The sequence below is a fragment of the Phocoena phocoena genome, chromosome 14 (genome assembly GCF_963924675.1).
Source record: "Phocoena phocoena chromosome 14, mPhoPho1.1, whole genome shotgun sequence".
In the NCBI taxonomy this organism is placed as follows: domain Eukaryota; kingdom Metazoa; phylum Chordata; class Mammalia; order Artiodactyla; family Phocoenidae; genus Phocoena; species Phocoena phocoena.
The window spans coordinates 13,779,634-13,789,403 of record NC_089232.1 but is presented as its reverse complement, the minus strand read 5'-3'; the positions used below and the strand labels follow the sequence as shown (position 1 = coordinate 13,789,403).

Sequence of the window (9,770 nt, the reverse complement as noted above, 5' to 3'; positions counted from 1 at the left end):
CAAGCACTTCTGAACCACTCAAAATGATTCCTTACAACAGCGCTGTAAGTCTACACGCCCGAGAGAAGTTTTACCAAGGGCGAGGCTCCTGCCTAAGACAATGATAAATCCCCTGTAAGGATTCAGAAGCTCCTAATCCTGGATCCATGGGAGAGACAAGCTTCCTGTGACTTTTCTCTTATTCTAGGCTGTTCCCCTGCCTTCGTTACACTCACACCTGTCACTAAAATGTTGCCTCTCTTCATTCTGAACTTCACTCTGGTCTGTTGACTAACCGTCTGAAGGATATGGACCATCGCCCTGCAGGAAAAGGGATGTTGTCCTCGAGTTGTATTTGGAAGCTTCATGAGCACATCTGAGACATCCTCTAGAATCAAAATAATTTTTTACACTTCTGCTTTTGCAGTTTTCTTACACATCAGAACCTCTGGCAGCCCTTGCAAGTCCACTATATTAAGCCAAAAGCCATAAATATGTACATTGTAGTCCAAAGTACTAGTACCAAGAACAAAAAGAAGTTAAAAAGAAAACTGCTTTGTTTGCATATACAGGACTAAAAACGAAGTATGCAACCAAGAAATTACAAATGTGCATCCCAGCAGTGGGGGTGATTCTCTTCTATTTCTAAAACACTGCTGTCTGTACGCCGGTCCAGTTGTGGAAAACTGCTGACCCCCGGCACACTACCTTTCCCTTTAGCCTCTCCCCAGCAAAAGAAAGAAAAGGAGGGGGGAAGAGAAACTCTTAAAAGTGGAACAGGGGAGAGAGGAAAGGCCATGTCCGAGGCTGCACGCTCAGTACACCAGCTTGCGGGTTTCTATGTTATTAGTGAATAAATAGCTCTTTAAGGCAGAGAAGAAACATTCTGTGGATCCAGTGCTGTTGGCTCATCTCACTCACGTGGTTTCAGTGGCCGAGGATGAGGTACTTTTCTTCCTGAAGCGAGATCGAAGGATTCTAGGCGGTGCCTGGTAGAGGAAACAGAAAAAGGACCCCTCAATTTGGCATAGCATGGAAGCTTTCGAGGACAGCACCCGGCTGGGTTTGTGTTGAGACTCCAGCTCCTTTGGTCAAATGCACGCGTGTGTGAAGAGGCTGGTGCGGCTGGGGGCCCACTCGGAGCGTCCACAGTAGGAATCGGCGTCACAGCCCAAGCATCGCCATGAAGCTGAGCCAGTTGAGGAGCCCGGCGCCTCCCTCTTCATGTTCTCCTAACTCCCTGGATCTCCCAAGTGAATGGCTACACAGAAGGATGACACATCTTGTTTCTGCCTTGAGAGCAAAATGATCTTACCAAGTGGCTCAGCAGAAAGACCTCCCCATCTCTTCCCTTGGGAACCAGCCTCGTGTTACTTGGTACGTGCTTCAAATTTCCATCACCAAATTTCCAGTCCTCTTTCTGGAGGTGAAATCCCTTCATGCACAGCAAACCACACAACAGAGGAAACACTGCCTTTAAGTATGAAGGGTTCCACCTCATCTTCCCTACAAATGGCTATCAAGGGACCCCTCCTTCCATGGGACACACAAATCACAGGGGAAGTTACTATCACAATAAAAGAAAAGGGAAATATTTTCTAGCATAGCACTCAAGGGAGTTCACAACTGGCCCCAGCTCTCTGTACTCAGCTTCGTTTTCTACATTGCCCTTTCATACCTCCATCCCTTCTGACCAGAGGTCCTTCCTCCCTTCTCAGTCCTAAGTCACTCCTGAGCCCCACCCACATGGCCCACTCACAGCCAGGATCGGCTCCTTGGTTCTCACATTGTTTAGCACGTGACAGGGCGTCAGAGGACTTCGCGCCCACGGGGGAGCGTGCCTGCTCTGTGCACTGTGTCCCCTGCCACACTGTGACTTCCTGGGAGCAGGGCCGAGTTCACCACCGTTTCCCAGCAAGGAGCTTGGTGCCCAGCGGGCACACGGAAGGGAGGCAGAAGAGAAAGAAGCAGGAACGGAAGGCTCTGGCCTTCCACATCCTGAGTCCTCACGCTACACCTCTGCGACTAGGAAATGTTTACCAGCCACCTCTGGACACAGTAAGAAAAGAATCGGTGAAACCTCTGTTTTAGGGATCTGCCTCAAGCAGATTAACCATAAACAGTAAAGCAGCTTGCGCAGCTGTACGAAAACAAAAGCAAAAAGGCACAAAGCCTCAGGACCTAGAATGGTTCTGGCACCTCCGGGAAGGAGGTCAGCCTTTCCACGCGCTGCCTCACCTGAGGCTCACAAGGGTCTCTGCTCTGTGGGCAGGGGGACTCCCAACTTGCCGCAGAGGGACTCTCAGGCCGCAGTGTTCAGGGGAAGGGGGGGGGAGATGTGACGGGACAGAGAGGAAGACTCTGGGGTCCCCCGATTCTGCGGGCCCTGCACCCGAGCCCAAGGCTGGTGACCCTGCACAGAGCAAGGCCCTGAGGCTCTAGGCCTGGCCCTCCTGCTGCCAAAACTCCATCTGCATCTACAAGTGGCACATCAAGTGTATTGTTTTGGTCATTTCGAAGGGCTGTGCCCCTTGTATAACATTTTATGAACATCTGTGTTGTACCAGGCACTACGCTGTGTCATGGAGATACAGGGATGAACACGCTTTATAAAGCCTTGTCATAACACATTCTGAGTTTTTCTTCCTCCCAAACACTCATTTGGTTGCTTTTCATTCACACATCACCTTAGGTTGGTAGTTGGGTTTTTTGTTTGTTTTTTTAATCCCTAGGCACTATCTCACCTCTCCTATTTCCAAATAAAAGTAGTAGGGTCTTTTTTACCCCTTGGCAAGTAGCTGGACGCTACCTAGTGGCTTGTCCTGCCTGTTTGATGGAGGGAGGTCTCCCCGCCCCAGGCACTCCGGAGGCGTTGGGTGCCCGAAGAGATGCTGCCCCCAGGAGCCCCAGTTCCCCAGGGCAGAGCCCTTTGTGCAAACACACGCTCCACCCCGCAGCCCCCAACACCGTGTACCTCCAGGGGGAACTCCGTCCTTCGAGGCGCTTTATACTTGTACATGAAATCCAGCAGGTCTTCCTCATCATCATCGGAAAATGCCAATGGGTTTTGGACCTGGTGAGGCTCCCATGCCTTCACACCACCCTCATTCACATCCCCCTCAACCACTGAATGTCCATTTACAATCTATGCAGAGGAGACAAAGTACAGCGAGGTGGGATCAGCGTAGAAAGGAGCGAAGAAGGGCACGCAAGGTCAAAGTGAGGCACACAGCACGGCAAGCCAGGCCGGTTAGGAGAGCCGAGGCCCCCGTATCCTCTAGCGATACTGCAGAGGATCCAGGATCATTGCAACTGTGAGACTGGTCAGGCGCCGTGCATGGGAACGGGCACAGGCTTCAGAATCTACTGATAAGCTACCAGGGGAGGTGGGGACAGCGCTGCCCTAACTGAGACACGTCTAACCCTGCAGCTTAGAGCTGTGAGGCCATACCAGAAGAATGCTCCGGGAAAGAATCTCTAGGAAAGATGGTGGCAGTGACCTCTGGAGAGGAATAACACAGTTTTCTATAATACAAACCAGCAATGCTGACAGTGCCTTCATTACACTTGCACATTCAACTCCAAGCATTTTTTAAGAGACAGGATGTAAAATGCCAGGAAGCCTTCAAAGAGAACCTTAAGCAAAGCTATGTAGATTTTTCATTTCAAAGGCCAAGTCCTAGAGAAGCAGAGGAGCCTAGTGGAAGGAGAATCTAGCAGCGGTCTTCCCCTCCAAAACGACAGCAGGATTCCTGTTTTGGTCTGCCGTGACTAACCCACAGGGAGAGCACCAGAATGGATTCGTGTCACTGAGTGCACGGTATTTTTGCAATGTTCAATGCTGAGCATATTCCATGTCATCTGGCCATGTGGTCCTATCTCAGTCGAGATATAAAATACTTCCTGCCCATACCCAGTTTATCTGACACCCAGAGACACATCTTCCTAGGCTTCGTATATTGTTTTTACCTAGAATCACAGAATGCACAGCCAGGGGGCCCTCAGATCACCTGGTCCGACCACCCCAAGGCCTGCAGATAAAAACCAGAACTCTTTCTGGGACACCCTGCTACTTCTCCCCAAAACACTTTCAGCCACCAAATGTGTTCTCTCTACCAAAAGGGGAATAACAGCACCCGGTGCGGGCTTAGTAAAACTAACAGCGGAAGCCTAATCTTGAGCCGCTTTCCGGGTCATTGCTGCTATATTCCCAACAGCCGGCAGGGGGCAGCACGAGAGCAGAGCTGCCTTAACCACGGATTTCAAAGCTGAATCGTAGGCTGGGAGCAACCTGCTCAGACAGCACCTGAGTAAGAGCCCGAGATCATTAAACTTCCTTTGCGTTTTTTGCTCCAGTGCATCCCCCAGCCTGTCTCCTCCGGGTTTAGGTTCCCTCTGGTCCCTTCCCCTGGCCAAATCAGCTGCATCCTTAGGACCGAGGAACATGAAGGCTGGCAACTCCAGGGAGCCCTCCCTGAATGCTCCGGTCCCGCCTGCCTCTCTACTCCCAGCGGGGCTTGGGATGTGTACCACATGGCTTGTGCTGCGCACCCTGGTTCTCCTGTCCTTCAGTCTCACTGCCTCAGCCCCACAGAAAGCGTCCTGAGCTATGGCTGATCCTCCTGGGCCCCTCGGAGCACCTGACCCTGGGGTTGTACCCACAGTGGCTGCTCGTCCACTAACCGAGGTGGAGACCTGACATCATCTCAGAGGGCTTGGCTCCTGTCCCAAATCAGAACTTGACACCTATCACAAGGACATTCCTTCTGGACACCTGCCAGGAGGAAAAAGAGACAGGCCAGCCCAGGCCCGAAAGCTCTCAGGCCAGGCCAGAAACTGCAGAAGCAGCCGGGCCAGCTCCGTCCGCGCCAGCACAGAACCCCACATCCTGAGAACGGGTAGGGGACTGGTTTGAGTCTGTGCCTCTGCACACATGGTTCCCTCTAAATCCGGGGCCAGGGCTTTCTCTGTACCGATCACTCTGGGGTTCAGAGGGCAGCCCAGAGTCACCAAAACATCCTCAGGCATCGAACAATTCAGCCTGCTCACGTGGTCTGGATTCACTGAACCCACACGTTACCAAAATAATAATAGTAATAATAATAACAACAACAACGACTGTCTCTGGACTGAAACAAAAATGGCTTCGAGTTGTTCTCCACTGCATCCTTGAGCATGGACTAAAGGGTAGAAAAGAAGTGACCCTCTGGCCCACTAGGAGTGATGGATCAAGGGGAACCCAGATATCCAGGCAGGAACAGAAACCAATCATTCAACTCAGCAGAGGTGGGGAACAAAGGAGGTTAGTGCGGGCAGCTTGGGGGCTGGAAGTAGCTTCGGATGGAAGCCACAGGGAGAACCTGCTAAAAAGAGAAGACTCCTACTGCTTACTGTGTTCATGGAGGGGTTTTGCCAAGAATGTTGTTTGTAATGTTCTGCCTGACTCTCGGGACCCGTGAGAATAACCACTGTGGACAAGCTGAGCCTCTGAGCCTCTGGCTGGCTACCGTGTTGTGACACTGAATCTCTGAACTGCGTTTCCCTCTTTGCACTGGCTGCCAGGAAGCCCAGCATCTTGGACAGTCTGTGACTTTGTGACATGCACTTAAACTTTTCTTCTCACCCTGACTCCATCTTACCTGCCTATTCCCTTTCTCTCAAGCTTCATTTTTCTTAGTTGGTTCAAGTTATCATCTGTATGTCCACAACCAGACTTAAATCCTTTGTGAAACAGGGAGGCGTATAAATGAAGATATAAACCCCACAGAACCTGGTCCCATCAAGATGGGCACCAGGACGAAGGTGAGTGGCTGGGCAGAAAATTCGATGGTGGGCCTCCTCTCCCTGTAGATCCAAATAGAATCTGTGACTGAATAGGTTCTCACCCAAAAGGGTACTGCTGCCCACATCTTAATACTCTGATGGCTCCTGAAGACAACTTGTATGAGGAACATCTCATGCAAGGTCATGGCCACAACCACCTCCAAATCTCAAGGAACGGCAGCCAAGGCCTTGAGCCCGCAGAGCTGACCACGGTGCCCGAGGCTGCGCAGCCTCTAGGAAAGGACAGGGGTCGCCCTTATTTTCCACAGCAGGGGAGTGAGTGTGTGGCCTTGACTGACGGTCTGTGTTAGCAAACGTGTCCACAGCAGGCTAGGAAGCAGCTGCACCTCTTCTCTCCGTGGAGAGGCCAGGGAGGGAGAAACTCCCAGCCCTCCAAGGCCGAGCTGATCCTTCTGCAGGAGCCCCGGGACCGCCCCCCCCCCCCAACCATCCCACCAGTGCAGCGAACACCCCGGGTTAGCAAACACTCCCCCGCAGCACACGTTAGTGGGAGCCGTTCACGAAAGTCAGCAAAGGCATCTGGAGGAGAGCACGCCCATCTGGAACACTCACGTCAGCGTCCCCGACAGCCACAGAGGAGAAAGAAGAGAATATTCTGTTAGGGAAGGACCTCTGGGGATGAAACTCACACACACGTGTGAGTGTTCGTGCACACACACAGGTATACACACACGCTCACTCTCTGCCCACGCTCCAAACCTCTGACGGCTCCGGCTGCTGAGGAAAGAAACTGCCGCGGAGCCACCCTCAAGAAAGAGGCAATTCTCTCTCTCTTTTAATAGAGAGGATAAAAAGAGATGACTCTGCTTTTTATAGGTCCCATACACTTGATTTTTTTAAAAAAAAAAGGAAAAAAAACCCCACCTCTATGGCTAATTTCAAGCAGGAATAGAATTCAGTTTTCAGCTCTATATAACATCAAGGCAGGTAGAGAGAAAAGCGGGGAGAAAGGGCGGTAGGTATGAGCGGGAGAGAGAGAGAGAGAATAACAGAAGCACAGAAGAAGAGAGACAGATGTGCAGGAGACAACAGGAAACGATTAACAGATGGGCGGGAATGGAGCAGAATGTTCTCCTGGGGCCCGAGACGCACAGATGGAAATCATTTCCGGGGACCGGGAGGGCCCCTCCGACCAAAGCGTCTGTGACCCCCTGAAATCCTCTCTCCCAGCATCACTGCCCCAGCCCCGGGCGTGAGACCAACCTCCCCCCGACACCGTCTGCTGACACTTCACACTCAGCACCCTTCACCTGCAGAAAACAGGGCCCCAGGGGCATCGAGCTCAAACCACCCCCACCCCCCGCACTTTGCAGAGGAGGAGACTGAGGCCTGGAGCGCCAAGGGGTTTTCCCACCATCACAGAGGGAAATGGGGTGGACAGACCACTAGCTGGTTCCTTGCAAGAAGACCTTAGGGAGACAGGGAAGAACTCCAGGGCCCTGGGTGTCAAGAGGGCCAAGAAAAGGCAGGGCTGGGGCAAAGGCTCCCAGATCACAACCCTGAGCAGGGCCACTCCAGCCGGAGGCCTCCACCGAGCCCCACCTGCTGTCCAGTCCCCAAGAAGCCCCCATCCCCGCAGCTCCCAGGAAGACCGAACTCTACTCAGTTCCCACAATCGGCTGTAATTCTATTTAAACGTACTGGAAAGGCAGCCTCTGAGTATGAAACCACCAGGGGTCATGGGGAGGGCGAGGGCTTCCCCATGCAGAGAGCAGCACAGAACAGGCCCACGAGGCAAGAACGGAGGAGAAGGCAGCTCTCCTCTCCCCGGTCGCCCAAGTGACAAGATCCCGGAAGGAGAGGCTTTCTGAACGGCTCATGGAATTTACAAACTCAAAATTGTAAAGGGTGACTAGATAGAAATAACCATAATTGCCTGGGACGCTGTGGTTGTTTCCCATGAACTAGTACGTCCACCAGGCCCGAGTCTTGGCTGCTAGCGCTGGAAACAGCTGCGTGCAGCTCCTCCGTTTCTTTTATCCTTGCTGAGCATATATACACTCCTCTGTTCCAGCACGACGCTGGTCTCCGCAGCCCTGCTCAGGACTCCTTGGACCATCGGTTCTCATTAGGTTTATGGCCTCCAAAACCCCCATGTCTTCTACAGACCTTTGAAAACCTTAGCATTGAAAAGTCTTAAAACTGAAGAACTAAAGGGAAAACAGGACCCTTCTCCCTCCACCGATATGGGAGGCGCGAGCCACGTCTCAGTGGCGCCGGGGCAGGGGGCACAGGCAGCAAGGGCGCCAGGCGTGCCTCTCTCCTCCCCTCACACCAGCCAGCAGCTGCAGGCCAGGGGCGGCCCCTCTCACCTTCTGAGCCAAAGGCACCTCCTTGGTGCGGGGGGAGCAAAGGGGGCTGAGCACCATTTCTGGTCCCTCGCATGTCTAGTTAAGGTCAGGGAAAACGCGGGAGCAGGTCAGGAGAGAAAGCGTGGCTAAGCTATCACCCACACCCAGGGAGGGTGGCAGCAGGGGCCGGCCGGGCTCCCTGAGGTCCCCGGGCTCTAACAGTAATCACCATCACCACCCTTCACAAAGTCCTTTCACAGACATTTTCACAACAGCACAGTGAAGTGGGGAAGCGGGGATCTCTCTATTTGAAGCAAATCAAGGCTTAGGGTGGTTAGGTGATTTGCACACACTTACACAGCTGGTTAAGTGGCAAAGCAGGACCAGGGCTCCCTTGGCTACACAAGGACCGAAACCCCTGGGGCTCCAGCACTTCAGAGGAGCTGGGGAAGTGCCTGTGTCATCACCACCCAGAGCACAAGGAACTATGACCCTGGGATGGTTTTAAAATAGCTCCACACACCCTTTGCTGCTCCTCCCTTCAAGAGGTGGAGATGAATTCCCATCCCCTTGAGTGTGGGCTGGACTTAATGACTCACTTCCAGCAAACAGAATAAGGCAGAAGTGGTGGTGTGTGACTTCAGACCAGGTCCTAAAAGGTACCGTGGCTTCCTGCTTGCCCTCTCTCTCCTGCATCACTCACTCTGGGTGAAGCCAGCTGCCATGTCGTAAGGGCGCTCAAGCAGCCCCAGAGAGGCCCACGTGGTGAGGATCTGAGGCCTCCGGACAACAGTCACAAGACAGCCATCTTCAGTCAAGCCTTCAGATGGCTGCAGCCCTGGCCGACATCCTGACCGGAACTCTTGAGAGTCCCTGAGCCAGACCACCCAGTTAAGCCGCTCCCAAATGTCTAGCCTGGCTTCGCTGTAGGGTAATACATGTTTGCTGTTTGGAGGAGGTAACCTCCTGACTCCACCACCCCAGACCCTGCAGCTGAAAGGGAGCCCCCAGGTCTGACACCAGCTCATGGTTAGAGCCTCCTCCCAAGGCGAGTCCCGCACGCTGCAGAGATGCTGGCTGTCTACTCACCTTTCCAGGTCCTGCAGGTAAAGCAGCAGGTACACACTGTGGGGATGGGGGCACCATCAGTGATAGCCTCCAGTTGACAGGAACCAGCCCCCAGGCAAACCAGGAGGTCCCAGGGAGGTGTGGGGATCCCAGTGTGTTCAATACAGGGGTCCCAGGAATGTGGGTCTCTGTAGAGACACCGAGGTGGCGGAGGGGATCATTTCAGATCCAGCTTCCTCTCGGGTGCTAGAAAATGACCTTGCCTGGCCCACAGAGGTCAGTCCTTGTGTCCTGCAGCCCAAGGATGACCTTGCCTGGCCCACAGAGGTCAGTCCTTGTGTCCTGCAGCCCAAGGGAAGGCAGAGGGTGACGTCAAAGTTTCCTCTGAGAAATAACTCCAACTGTGCCTGCCCAGATGCCCTTCCTCTGTCTGTCTCCCAGTTCAGAATGACCTGAAGGAAACAGACCGCTGAACCCTCCAAGTGCTCAAACAGCTAATTGGCTGCTATCTTACACAGTCCATTGGTCTTGGTGCACATCTGGCCCTTGGTATGCAGTAGGTGCTCACTAAATACAGGCTGTCTCCAA

The 9,770-nt window shown here is 53.1% G+C and overlaps 1 protein-coding gene across 1 annotated transcript in view; it reads right to left on the bottom strand.

The window, feature by feature from the left end:
• Nucleotides 1-526: 526 nt before the first annotated feature.
• The window catches only part of REEP1 (receptor accessory protein 1), a 109,255-nt gene continuing 100,011 nt past the window's right edge, over nucleotides 527-9,770 (bottom strand). Inside the window, exon 7 of the mRNA XM_065890770.1 lies at nucleotides 527-968. Coding sequence (XP_065746842.1) covers nucleotides 958-968 — 11 coding nt within the window. The 3' untranslated portion in view covers nucleotides 527-957. The remainder of the gene's footprint in view (nucleotides 969-9,770) is intronic.